The sequence below is a fragment of the Leptonychotes weddellii genome, chromosome 4 (assembly GCF_054177405.1).
Source record: "Leptonychotes weddellii isolate Sample4059 chromosome 4, ASM5417740v2, whole genome shotgun sequence".
Taxonomy (NCBI): Eukaryota; Metazoa; Chordata; class Mammalia; order Carnivora; family Phocidae; genus Leptonychotes; species Leptonychotes weddellii.
This window is the reverse complement of record NC_138372.1, coordinates 65,178,470-65,193,066: the sequence shown is the minus strand read 5'-3', so window position 1 is coordinate 65,193,066 and position 14,597 is coordinate 65,178,470. Positions and strand designations below refer to the sequence as shown.

The 14,597-nt window shown below is 44.4% G+C and overlaps 1 protein-coding gene across 1 annotated transcript in view; it reads left to right on the top strand.

The window, feature by feature from the left end:
- Window positions 1-13,163: 13,163 nt before the first annotated feature.
- Window positions 13,164-14,597, top strand: part of MCOLN3 (mucolipin TRP cation channel 3) — a 28,956-nt gene continuing 27,522 nt past the window's right edge. The window contains exon 1 of the mRNA XM_031036093.2: window positions 13,164-13,304. Coding sequence (XP_030891953.1) covers window positions 13,172-13,304 — 133 coding nt within the window. The 5' untranslated portion in view covers window positions 13,164-13,171. The remainder of the gene's footprint in view (window positions 13,305-14,597) is intronic.

Here is a 14,597-nt window from a genome sequence, read left to right as displayed (position 1 = left end):
GGGAGTGATAAGAGAAGCAAGTGCTGAGTAAGTCCTCCATGTAACAGTCCAAGACCTGTGACGGCACGCCACTGATTCTGAGGACACTGCATTCAGAGCTGTCTCTGACCTGGTTCCAAACTAACTTCCAAGACTTGTTCATGACTGTATCTTTTTATGACATAATGCAGCGATTTAAACGGTTATTAAGCTCCCTCTCTTCACTCTATTCCCCTGTAATCCATGACGCCTGTTTACACATTCTCATTTGTTTCCTGTGTGGATGTGTGGCTTACGCCCAGCCACGAGATTTTTAATTCTGAGAAGACCTGTGGCACTGGCACCTCGTGACCTAGGGTCTTCCTTAGAAAGTATTACTTCTCCAGTGTACTTCAATTAGCTGACCTTGTCCGGGTGGTCGGAATCCTCTTTTCTCTTCCTGAAGTATTTGTAAGCTCATCATGCTTGTGTCCCATTTTTTTAAAAAAGACATTTAGAATAAGATCCAGGACTAACGTCTTGGGAGCCTGGTAGATGTGTCTCCAAGAACTGCTGCTTCCTGGTCGATCTCCCCCAAGACCCTGACTAAGCTTTAAGATTCTCCTCGGTGCTTCAGCCTTCTTCTGACGAGTTCACAGCATGCACCCTCCAGAGATGAACTGTTCCCACAGTGCTTCCCATTAGTCTACTACTCTGGTTTCTCCTCTTCCAAACTACTTTTACCTCTTCCCAAGATTGGATATTTACTTACTAAAGTCCATGCTCTCCCATCACTCTGCCTTTGAAATTTCTCCTGAATTCCATGCCCTCCCCTCCATAGCCTCCTCTGGTTCAGGCCTTCAACATGTCCTCCCATATCAGTAGCGCCTAACTATTTTGTGCCATGAACCCCTTTGGCAGCTTGGTGAAGCCCATGCATCAAATAAAAAACATGAGCTTATAAGGGGGACAGTTATCAAGCTGTTTTGTTTTGTTTTTTTAAAGATTTTATTTATTTATTTGACAGAGAGCACAAGTAGGTAGAGAGGAAGGCAGAGAGAGAGAGAGAGGGAGAAGCAGGCTCTCTGCTGAGCAGGGAACCCGATGCGGGGCTAGATCCCAGGACCCTGGGATCATGACCTGAGCCGAAGGCAGCCGCTCAACCAACTGAGCCACCCAGGTGCCCCTCAAGCTGTTTTTTAAATTATGATATAATTCATGTGCTTGTTTATTAACACATAAATAACAAGGCCTAGCAGTGGTTCTAATTACTACCTTGAGTTTGAAGAAGTGATGAGCATAAATAATACATCTATAATATCCATAATGTATATGAAAAGAACCATAATTTCCTTTGGGGATAGTCACATGCCCTGCAAATACTGCTGCGGTTTGTTACCAAATGCATACATCTCAATTAGCGGTTTGGAAAAAGAAACAGGTAATTTTTTTCTATCCATGGATTCTCCACCTCCCACCCCCTGACTAGGTTATGAACATTTAACTTGCCTCCCTGCCTCTGTTCCAGCCAGAACGGTCACCCACAGGGCAGGCCTTCAGAGCTCTCTTTCTAAAATGCAGATCCTAACAAGTCACTTCCCTGTATACTGTGGAATATAATGTGGGTCCTGATTGTCCACAGTGGCATTCTCCTCCAGTAGTGTAGAAATGGAGCTCATCTGAAAAGCAAACTTTCCGGACCTACTGTGATTCTGCATGTTGGGGTGAGCCTGGGACGCTGCATGTTAAAAATCACTACGAGGCAGTCTGGTACTAGTGGTCTGCAGATGAGACTTTGGCAAACAGGATAGAGCCCAAATGTGTAAGTGTCACCTTGAACACCCTTCACAGTCTGCCTCACCACATCCTCCCTTCCAGTTCTAGTCCAGCCTCACAGGATTACTATCATTCTCCAAACAGTCCACATACCTTCCCATCTCCCTCTCTGGAGTCCTGTCCCCGCTGTCCCCCACCTCGCACACATTTCTCTGCTTGCTTAAATCCTACTCATTCCTCAAGGCTCATCTCCAATATGACCTTCTCTCTGAAGCCTCCCCAACTTTCTCACTCAGGCTGAAACAATCTTAGTTCACCCTGACACTTTCTAATCAAGTTCTATGTAATTATACCAGGCCTCTGCAAAGGCAGAAGGCCTCAAACTCAAGAGCTTCCTGAACGATTGCTGTGAATTCATTCAGCATGCAGCATACACCGTGGAGAAGGAGAGAGAAATTACTGAGCAGCAGTTAGGCACTGGTGGTCATCAGGAATTAGACAAGGCCCTTACTTTCAAAGATGTAATGTTCTCCCATTCATCTTCACTCTTCAACTACTCCAGCCCTTTGAAGTCCTGAAGTCACCTCCCCAACTACGTTAGCCCATGCTAATCTTTTCTTCTTCCATCCTCTGTGCCAGAATCATGCTGTTTTCCTTCTCATCCCTCCCTCCCTCCCTCCCTCCCTCCATCATTTACCGAGCTCCTACCATTGCACCGCAATGAGCTAGACAATGCTCTGTACAACCTGTGAACGAGTCACAGTACCGGCCCTCACAGTTCTTAGACTGTCGTTAACTGCTCTCTCTCCTTGCTATTTTTGTCTCCTGGCTAGGCTGGACATTCTTTGAAATCAGGGAAAGTTTTGTCGTTTTTTGCAGTCTTCACTGTGTCAAGCACATCGCTGGCCCAGGGAGTGTTCCAAATGCCGTTGGAAGAAGTAAAATATTTGTTTTCCAAGCCTCCTTTCCCATTCAGACCTCCCCTTACCTGATACTGCTAAGCTGAAGGGAAAAGAAGCCTCTTTGCCGTACCCTGGAGAAAGCTCCTCTGGGAGCTGGAGATGGAAGTTTGACTCTCCCCTCAGAAAAGCAGGTCCCAAGAGCTCAAACGGCCCCTCCCCGGCAAGCTGTTGCTATGACACATCCGTTGCTAAGAGGAAAGAGGCGGCTCCTCTGCTGAGAGTGACAAAACACCACCACCAATACAGTGTCCACTCTCTAGCCGCCTCTTCAAGAATGCACTTATGATTGGCTGTCATGATGCTGACGTCACGCAACGTGAGCAGCGGCGAGGTCCTGTTTTCCGCTAGCTAGAAAGGAGTTGTGCGCTTCAGGTTCGTGTATGAGAGGGCGGTGGCTTGGCTTGACCCCAGGACCGACAGCCATGCCTCGCACCCAAAGATGCGACAGTGCAACAGTACCCAAAGATGAATCCTTCTAGGGTGTGATCTCTAGCAGCAGGGGGTGAAGGATGAAAGGACGATCGAGGGCTTGAAACCCCTTAGGGACAGCTCTGCTTACCCCATTTGCCGTCTGGGGGCAGTCCCAGGAACCTGTCCTAGATTCCAGTGTGAAGGAGATAAAATCTGGCTTGACTGGGTGTCGTGGGTGTCCTGGAATTCTGGTGTGTTACATTTTCCTCTTGCCAAAGTAATTTTTGTATAGTTTGACTCATACTGGAAGTCTCAGGGGGAGGAGGATTAAATCCCTTAGTAACTCTATGGTTCATTTTATCTGTGGTTATGGGTCCTATGGGATTCATACAGTGAAGCTCATCTCCCTGAACACTGTTTCTCCCTTTCCTTTAAAAAATAATTAAAACTGCCTAATTTGTAAGCTGGCAGAATTTAATAAAGTATGCAACTGACTGCTGTAAGTGGTCCAAATTAATTTTTTACACCCAATTTGAACGAAAATATTTAATTGAGAAGAGGCTTACAGATTCATGGCATATTTAAGATATGGTCCTAAATAGCATGACTTGACATGGTGTGCAGAAAGATCACATATATTCTTCAAAATTTCTGAAGAATTTGTGTTTGCAAAATGCAAATAAATTTTACTGAAGAAATCATTAAAAAAAAAAAAAAAAAACAACCTGTAAGGAGGACTTACCATTCTGACATTTTGGCAACCTTTTCCTAGGCTCTTCTACTCCCTGACACCGAAAGGTTAGTTTTCCCTGGGCTCAGTGCTGAGTCTTCTTTTCTTACTCTGCACCTTGCTGGTGGCATATTCAGTCCCTTTAGCTTTAGCCATTCTGCAAAGCACATCAGTGACTTCCATTTGTATATTTTCAGCCTCATACATCTCTTAAATTTCATTCAGACCTGAATTTCCGCTACCTACTGGATACTTCCAAATGCATGTCTCACTTAGTTCATGGTGTTTAATAGTTGCCAGATAAAGATATTGAATGAATAATTACTGTACCACAGACATTGCAGCTTAGCAGAGGCAAAAGTCAATTCGTTGTATTTCAGATATCTTTCAAATATTTTTTGGAAACTTTTTTCTTCCTTTATTTTCTACCTTAGGTGATAATATCCACTGTCTATTGGTCTGCAAAGCTAGAAATCTGAGAGTCATCCCTGACTCCTACTGCTCACAGTGAACAGGTCACTAAGTCTTGTCATTTTCCTTTCCTAAATTATCTCTCAAATAGTTAATCTCTTCTTAGCCATCCTCACTGCCTCTGCCTTATCTCAGGAAGGCCTTATCTCTCACCTAGATGGTGGTAATAGTTTCTTGACTTGTTCTGTTTCCTCCTCTCTCATTTATTTTCCATGTTGCTACAGAGGGTTCTACAACAGAGATTCAATCTGGACATCAGCTTGCTTAAATATTTTCAATCTGGCATATGAAACCCAGTACAAATAGGGTTCTGAAAGATGCCTTAAGGATATCTAGGAGATAATGAGTTATTTTTCTAACCTCATTTCCTGTTCCTCATTTTCCCCCATTCAACCCATGTGTTAGTCCAATGCTTCTCAGGTAAAGCCCCTAAGAGCCGAGGGGCATAACGACACAGGGGTTGGTGATGATAGGCTGATGGTAAGAGAGTTACAGCTTAAAACAGACTTCTGAAACTCAGGCATATTCATTTCATATAAAGAATCATGAAGTTTTTGCATTCTTCTTCACAGATGTATTCACGTTTATTTTCATTTTTAAAATGTCTAGAATCCCTACTCAATGTTGTATGTCAACCATATTCCAATAAAACTGGGGAAAATGTCTAAAATCACTATCTATTAAAATTGACATGAAGTTGAATCAACGCAAAGAAGCCCCAGGCAGCTGGGACATGTTTGTCCCGTGGTGGGACAAGGCCCAGGGACTTGTCCCAGGATGAGAGGCAGAGCCCTGCAGAACTCTCTGCTGCTCCCCTGATCTGCCATGCCCTTTAATAACTGGGCATCTGTTCATCCCACACCTCTACTTCTAGCTCTACCTCAATCTGTGGTGCCTTTTTTCATCTTCATTACCTGGTAAACTCCTGTTTATTTTTCAACACCCAGCTCAAATACCACCTTCTCTGCAAAGCCATTCAGGCACCCAACAGAATCAGTCACTCTTTTCTCTGTTTTTCCATTATAGCAAGTATGACACTGTGTTGCAATGACTTGTTTACACGGATATCTCCCCCAATGGACTTCAGGGTGGAGATGGTGTCTCTTTCTTTCCTATCTCCATTGTTTAGCACAGTATCTGACATGGGTATTTAGTAAAATACATGTGGAATTATTTAATTGATTGACTACTCTTGAGAACCCATCTAGAAAAAGCTACCTAACAAAAGTGTCTTTGCATTCTTCCAAAGAATTTCCTTTTCTTAAAAAAAAAAATTCATAATCCTTTGCAGTCAGATTTAAGGAAGTAAAGACTATGACCTTGCGATTTGGATGAGACATCAAGACTTCTTGTCATCTTTTCTTTAGAGATACCATAAGGGGATGACCATTGGAGGAATGAGTCATAAGTCATGATACAGAGAAAGTTAGAAATTAAATGGAAAATGCTTAGTAATTTCTTCATGTTACAAATTTAAGTTACAAATGATTGACTGAACATCTGTTTTCTCATGGGAGTGGTCAGAAATGAAACATCCGCATGGTGGCTAGTGAATCTAGGGGATGCTGAATTAAATTTGCTTAAAATTTGAAGATATTTAAAAATTAGTTTCAGTTTTACTAGTTGAGTGAAAATGTAATGAGTCAAGAATTTGTAGTTGAAAATACTTCTCTGATTATTTAAGGACATCTTGATAAGTTTCAGATTGGATTTATAGAAGGGTAATCTGACAAATTAGATATGAGGTGGCTCTTTACTAATTATTATTTTAGTGAATGACTCCCCCACCCCTTTTAAGAATTTTTTTAAAAAAAGAGTTAAGTTAGCTCAGAGACTAGGGGCTGAGGACCCTAGGAGTCATTATGCCTTTTTTTTTTTTTTTTTTTTTTTGCCTGCGTCAGTATGCCTGGGAGGGAGAGAGTGGCAGGGAAGGAAGGGTCCTTGTTTGAACCCTAAACTGCTGGGATTCGACATGTTCAAAAAGTGCTTGAGAAAACTATCACAACCTATTGCATGAGGAACTGAGGAGCACTCTAGTAGAATACTCAGCTTCCAAAATGAGAAAACAAAACAATCTGACCTGGAGACAAAGCTTTAGCTTTTGGAGGAGAGGACCAATTGTGGCAATTTTCAAAAAAATGAGCTAAAACTTCAATAAGAAATTGGAATATATGCAACACTAAAATGAGGAGATAAGCATTTCTGATGACTTCTACACAGAATAGCTTGAGTCTAACGGGGACTGAAGAGGATTACCACCCCCTTCCCCCGCCACCGCCCCCATCAGAATTGCTGGTAGGCTGCGGGCAGCAGATATTCCTGGAAGAACCAATGCAGGAGCTGAGAAGGAAAATATGGGGCCATGTGGTAACAGAGTGGTCTTATTTGTAGGTATAGATGCGACTCCATTCTCTACACCCAGAAAGAGTTGGTGGTGGGGGAGTCTTTGGTGGTGATAGTCCTACAATATCAACGGGTATCATGAGCCAGTGAAATATCAGCTCTAGATGTGTAATGATTATTATTATTAAGCACTTTAAACATTTTTAAAAGTAGAATCATTCAAATAATACTGTCTTTAAAGTTAGAAAATTATGTTGGAGACTAAATTTGGCACTTTCTGGATGAGTGACATCAGACAAGCTATTAAACTCTATATCTCAGTTGGTACCTCTGCAAAATCTGGGATGACAGTGCTTTCTTCAGAGCCAAGCCAGATAAAGGTTGAGAGCAACTACATTGCTGCCATAGTGGGGCATTTCTCAAGAGATGAAACTTCACAGTAGTGAATTAGAAATAGGTTGTCAGTTAGTTCAGCTTCCCACAAGGGACTTCTTCCCTACCAGGAGAGGGAGAAAATTGTTTCTTCCGTCCGCCGAGAAGACTGCTTTAGATTTGAAATAAAATCTGTGTGGAATATTTTTGTCACTTGGTACAAATCACAAGGTTTGACCAAAAGGTAATGTTCCCATCTCTGAGTTCAGCCGGTTTGAATGTTTAAAATTTGAACAGTATAATATGCTCTCCAGAAGTTGTTTAGCTTGGAAAATTGTGTTTAGTAAGTTATTTCTACTGTAAAGAAAAAGTATATATGTTTGTTAATAGAAATCAGTTTTTTCCTATTTCCATTAGATATACGGTGAATAAATTTTTAAAGAATATTATTAGTATGGGGGCGCCTGGGTGGCTCAGATGGTTAAGCGTCTGCCTTCAGCTCAGGTCGCGATCCCAGGGTCCTGGGATTGAGTCCCACATCGGGCTCCCGGCTCGGCGGGGAGCCTGCTTCTCCCTCTGACCCTCTCCCCTCTCATGCTGTTTCTCTCTCGCTCGCTCTCTAAAAAATAAATAAAATCTTAAAAAAAAAAGAATATTATTAGTATGAAGGGATGCCTGTCCAGATCTTAATCTGTCCCTTCCCTTTGTCACTGCCATAAAAAGGCCAGCATAGTGACTCAAATGTGGTGCATCCTCAATGAATAGTTGTTGAATCAGAATTAATCTTAAATTCCATTCAATTTATAGACATTGCCTCTGCCCTTTGGTGATGATTAAAGGTAGATTTGAATATTCAATGATCTGCTAGACATTTCTACTTGAATGTCTAATACAGGGTTATCTAAAGTGTGGCCCCTCAGATTACAGCTGGCCAGGAAATACTTGTTGCTAGTCCACTAGTCCATGAAAAATTTTCACCAACAAAAATTTTCTGCAATAAAAGTACAGAGATTAAAAGCACTTAAAAACTTTAGAGCAATTTGATGGAGTAACTACTTATGTTACATACGAACAAAATTGAAGTTTATATTTTAAATGTCTTTATTTCATTTTCTAGCAACTTATTTGTGCTGTGTATTCTGGAAGTATCAGCCTGTGAGAGAAATGGAAACAAAAGCAAATTAAGTAGCCTCCAGCAGTCTGAGAAGCACTGAGTAGACATCTCAAACACACATTCGAAACCAACTCCTGATTCCCCCCACCAACGTGCTGGTCCTGCAGTTGGCTTCCCCTCCACGGATGGCTGCTCAGGCCAACATCTGTGAGTCATCCTTGACTCCTTTGCTTTCATCTTTCACCCTTTTAGGACATATTTTTAACACTGCAGCCAGAGGGATACACTTTTAAGACAAATCATGCCAGTCCTCTGCTTAAAACCCTCCAATGGCTCCCACTTCATGCTACGTGAAAGCCAAAGTCCTCACAATGGCCTACGAATGTGGTCCAGCATAACCTGGTCCCTATGGTTAACCTTGTTTCCTACTAGTCATCTCTGGGGCTCCCACTGCTGCAGACACACTGGCCTCCTTGGGGTTGCTCAAGCAGACCGGGCCCACTCCCGCTGCTGGAATACTTAAAGCAGATAGCTTTCAAGTTTTTGCTAAAATGTTAACTTCTCAGTGAGGTCTATCTCCATGCTATTTAAAATGGCATCTTCTCAACATTCCTCATTCTCCTTTCTCTGATCTGTTTTTATTTTTATTTTTTTAAAGATTTTATTTATTTATTTGAGAGAGTGTGTGTGCAAGTGAGGGGAGGGGCAGAGGGAGAGGGAGAGAATCTCAAGCAGACTCCTGCACTGAGTGTGGAGACCATGGTGGGGGGTATGGGGGAGCGATATCTCATGGCCCTGAGATCAAGACCTAAGCTGAAACCAAGAGTCAAGGGCTTAACGGACGTGCTCCTGAGTTATTTTTTTCCCCACAGCATTGATCACCTTCTAACATACTCTATAATTTACTTATTATGGTCATTGACTGTTTTTGTCCACTAAAATATAACTCTGCAAGGGCAGAAATTTTTGTCTTTTTTTTTTTTTAAAGATTATTTATTTATTTATTTGAGAGAGAGAGAATGAGAGAGAGCACATGAGAGGGGGAAGGGTCAGAGGGAGAAGCAGACTCCCTGCTGAGCAGGGAGCCCGATGCGGGACTCGATCCAGGGACTCCAGGATCATGACCTGAGCCGAAGGCAGTCACTTAACCAACTGAGCCACCCAGGCGCCCAAATTTTTGTCTTTTTTTACTGCTGATCCCCAATGCCCAAATCTCTGCCTGGCATGTAGATGATACACCCTATAATATTCAATAAATGATTTGGAACAACCGCTTTGGACAGTAATTTGGAAGTACCTATTAAAACTGAAAATGTACATATCCTACAATCCAGCAATTCTACTCCTGGATATATACCTTAGAGGAACTCTTACATACGTGTATGAGGGAATGCTTCATAGATGTTTACAGCAGAATTTCTTTGTAATGGCAAAAGATAGAAATAACCTAAATATCCCTCAGTAGGAAAATGGATAGTGTTTTGCTTTAGTCAATAAATTACCATAAAGCTTCCAAAATAAACAAACTTGTGTGGATATAGCTCAGAACCAAAACGGTGAGGTAAACAGAGCAATGCCATCATTGTGAACAAAAACATGCACAAATTATTTCTACTTAGTATGGGTACATATGTGAGAAAATATCACAAATGAACTACTGCAATGATTTATACCAATTTATGACAGAAGGTTACTTTTGGGGAGGGATGGTTAACTTTATAAAGTTTTATTTGTTTGTAAAATAAAAAGACTGGAAATAAATCAAATGATGTGTAAAATTTGTTGAATTTGGGGACCGTGAGTATTTTTGTGATTTTTTTGTACTTTTTGGTATTTGAAATTTTCATAAAATTAAAAAAATTGTCTTCTAGACTATAAAACCTTTAAAAGCAGGAGCTATGTTTTATTCATATTTCTATCCATAGGACCTAATATTCTTACTAGAATATAGAAGATTGTTGAATATGTATGTGTTGATAAGTAAACATTTTGAAGATTCATTTATTTATTTTAGAGAGAGAGCGAGCATGAGCTGGAGGGGCAGAGAGAGGAACAGAGGGACAAGGAGAGAGAATCCCAAGCAGTCTCCATGCTGAGCACAGAGCCCAACATGGGGCTTGATCTCACAACCCTAAGATCATGCCCTGAGCCGAAACCAGGAGTCAGATGCTCAACCAAATGTGCCACCCAGCTGCCCTATAAGTAAACATTTTAATTTAAAGAAAGAGAGAGAAGGAATTAAGGGGGAAAGAAGATAAGTGGTATAGATATAAAGAGAAAGGTGAAAAATATTTGGGGTTGACATATGTGTGACTTAACACTCATGCTACCTGAGACTTTCAGCTTGGCTATGTTACTCTGAAACAGGATTTCTAAGAGAGTAAGAAGATAAAGATGAGAAAAAGCTCTCTTTTATCCATCAGATACAAAGAATGCTATTAGGATTCATTGGTTATTGTGGTAATGTTTCCCAATTCCCAACAGATATTAACCTTTGGGATTCAGGAGCAACGATTTCTGGAATTTTGATTGAGATTGGGTTGAAACTGTAAATGAATTTGGTGAGAATTGATATATTAACAATATTGAGTCTTATAATCTGTGAACATGGTTGCTCTTTTCATTAATTTAGATCTGCCAAAAATAAAAAATTTTTAAAAAGACCAATATTTATAAGCACATAAAGTATTCCAGACACAGTATTGGGTGCTTTACATGTATACTATTAATTAAAATTTGTCATTCCTTTCATTAGACAGATTAAACACAAAGAAATAGGGAGGCGGAAAGGCTCAGTAATTCTGCAGTCAGTAAATGGAATTAAAGGGAATGTAGGCCCCATTTGTCAGACTCAATTTTGTATTCTTCAGTTTACTTAACTCGGTTCCAACAAAGGTTAAGTGTGGGCCATCAATTATGCCTGTGAACCTCTTCAAAGCTCAGATTGTTCCTGAACAATCAAGTATTTCAAACTCCCACTGTCGTGAGGACTTCACTGTTATGGTAAGGAAATAGTGTTAAATCATTGGCGGCATACAGGCATTAGAGATTAAATTTTATTTTCCAAATTACACGAGAATCAAGTGTGCCAATTGCATGCTTTTTAATATCTACCATGTTCACAGCACCTGGGATTCATTTCTTGCCCCAGTGCAAGAAAATATATTTCTATTTATAAATTATCCATGCAAACTGGTTTAGGCTTTTATCTCTCTTTTTTTTTTTTAAAGATTTTTATTTCTTTATTTGATAGAGAGATAGCGAGAGCAGGAACACAAGCAGGGGGAGTGGGAGAGGGAGAAGCAGGCTTCCCGCCGAGCAGGGAGCCCGATGCGGGGCTCGATGCGGGGCTCGATGCGGGGCTCGATGCGGGGCTCGATGCGGGGCTCGATGCGGGGCTCGATCCCAGGACCCTGGGATCATGACCTGAGCCGAAGGCAGACGCTTAACGACTGAGCCACCCAGGCGCCCCTGGTTTAGGATTTTAAAAAGTTTTTATAAAAGATCTGACAGCTCTGATGTAATTTGGGGGGAATTACCTTTTATGGATATTCGGTGACCTTTACAAACATCCATGGCCCCCAAAATAATAAAAAAATCAATTAAAACAAACCTGAAGTGGTTGTAATTAAAAGTAATCAAAGTTCCTGACCTATTCCTGATAAGAAGTAAGCTTAGGTTTAATTTTTAAAAAGAATTCATGAAGAGAAAGGTTATAACTGAAGAGCTACTCTTAAGGGAAAAAAAAGAGTGGATGACACGATTAAGATGGTAAGGCAGAAAAAAAAAAAAGATGGTAAGGCAGAGTTTATTTAGGACAATCCAGATAGTTATAGGAACGCCTGCAATGGGATTTTACCGTGGGGGAGAGAGATGAGGCTCAACTCATAATACAGTATGGGCAAGTGGAAATAGATAGCCCAGGAGCAGTGTAGGGGTCAGTGAATGGAAAATTACTAAGAGCAAAGAACAAGGTTGTTTTGACTAAACCCACCTAACAGGATTCTTGCTGAAAAGAGCCCAGGGTGATCAGACTTCACCCCGGGGGTGGTGGAGGATAGGAACCTAAATACATATTGAAGATGATCAGATATTGAGGGGTGTATGGGGGGGAGTGTTTTGGTCAAACTGACTTAGGGTTCTTGCTAAAACTGGATTTTACAAGAAAATGCAGAGATGAGCCTAGGAGGTTTAGCAGCATGGCTAATGTTTGGTCAAGCAAAGAATCTTTGTCACTACCTCAAGTATATCCAGTCACATTTCTCCTAAAAGCTTTCCAGGGCTTTCTGTCCCCAGCACCCGGTCTAGAGGAGTCTAGTTAACGGTCTACAGGCAGTTCTGCAAAGCCTGAAGGCCTAGAGGAGAAGGCTCGGGCCTGCAAAGTCTTACACTTGATGATTTCCCCTGTAGGCAGACATCAGAACGGACTGCCGCTGGAGAGGACTGAGCACCCCCCGCAGCCAGGCTCCTTCCAGGCTCCATCCTCGTGTCCACCCCCCACAAGCAAGGGAGAGGCCTGGGCCGCGAGGGTTGCCCCTTTGCGGTCGGAAGCGCACAGCCCACGCACTTGCACCGCACAGCGCGTCACCTCGGAGCACGGGAGAAACGCGAGTAGGGCTATGCGGGTTGTTTATGGGAACAGGGAGGGGCGTGAAGGGATGTCTAGAGACGCGGACAGCGCCGGGCTCAATCGGAGGTCTCCTTTGCCCCACCTGGCCGGCTGAAAGACTACCCAGAAAGGGCGTGGAAAGGAGTGGGAGGAAAGGGGAAGCGGGTCACGGGTCAAAGCGGCCGAAGTGGGGAGGATGCCACCGGCGGCAACTCGCGGCCGCCGGGCTCCGGTTGGACGGGGTTGAGCGGAGTCTCAGGCTTCCTGAGCGGCGCGCCGACCTGCCGCGCCCCCTGCAGCTGCGAAGACCTGGCGCCCCCGCCCCGCTGACGCTGCCCCCGAGCCGCAGGTGAGTCGAGCCCGGCGCCGCCCCGAGCATCATGTGTCGTGGGAGCGGCGCCGGCGGCGTGCGGGGAGGGACGGCGATGGGGCGAGCCGTCGTTGACACAAGCGGGAGGATCAGGCCCCCGGACGTCGGCGCCATGGAAGGGACACAGGTGGGAGCCGGGTGCGAGCTGCAGCGGTTCGGCACGGCGCGCGCTCCGCCGCCCGCGCAAGGTCAGTGGCGGCTGGTGGCGGCTGGTGGCGGCCGGGGCTCGGGCGGGGGCCCCGCGGGGTGGGTGGGCGCTCGGGCTGGGGTAGCCCGCACCTCTGCCGCGCAACCCCGCCCGGACCGTCGCCCACCCGGAAGCCTGGGGCAGGGACCCCGAGAGCAGAGAGCCACCTGCGGCAGAGTCTCGCCCTGGAAGACCCGGGCGGGGGCTCAGAGACGGTCCTGAAGTTGCTCAGCCAGCCTCTCTGGACGCGAGTGGCCTTTATGAGAGGCATGGGGGGGGGGTCGATGGAAATGGGGGCCAAAGCCAGGGTCCCTGGACTGGGCGAAGGCGGCCTCCAGCCAGGCCCCGCGGTGGAAGTTGCCCGCGGCGCGGAGGCCGGGGAGGGGGCGCGCTGCGGCCGGCGGCGCTCTCGGGAGAGCCGCTGCACCTCCTCCCCGCCCCGGACCGCAGCGCTTCGCGCGGTCGGTCCCGACGCCGGCGAAACGAAGAGGGAGGGAGGGAAGGAAGGAAAGAAAGGAGTTTCGTGTCTGGTGAAGTGAGAAAGCGCTTCTGAAGAAATTAGGTTGTGTTACTTTATCAACTGTGAGGTTTTTCTAAATATACATATTCCCTGGTTTTCTCTAACTTTCTGCAGCTCAGTCCAATAAAGCCTCTCGTCGCCGTGAATAAATAACCTGTGTGTGTCAGTCTGTAGATTCTAAGAGCGCGCCTGGTCCCTCGGATGGACTCTCCTGACTCGCGTCTCCGCCTACCGTGCATCCCGCGCACAGCTCCGGGGCTGCGTGAAGGGTGGTTGGCACTCCCTCAGCGGCTAGGGGTCCGGACACTTTGCTGTTTTTAAAGTGCACCCCCCGGACGCCTGGGTGGCTAGTCGGTTAAGCGTCTGCCTTCGGCTCAGGTCATGATCCCGGCGTCCTAGGATCGAGTCCCGCATCGGGCTCCCTGCTCCGCGGGAAGCCTGCTTCTCCCTCTGCCTCTGCAGCTCCCCCTGCTCGTGCTCTCTCTCTCTCTGACAAATAAATAAATAAAATCTTTAAAAAAAAAATACGGTGCACCCCTCCAAGGGCCTCTGTGACTTGGTAAAGCTAAACGCTTGCAGCGTAGTGGTCAGTCCTTGTGAATGAAATGCCTTGCTTCGGGGACAACTTGATGCCATGTGCTGAATAAATTAATTGTGGTTGGCTCATTTTCTCTTTGTTCCTGTGGGTTACTGTTACACGGCGTGTGTTGTTTGTTTAAAGTTTACTTTTCCCTGTATCAAAATAGAAAGGGCTTAATGTGTCCTCAAATCTGT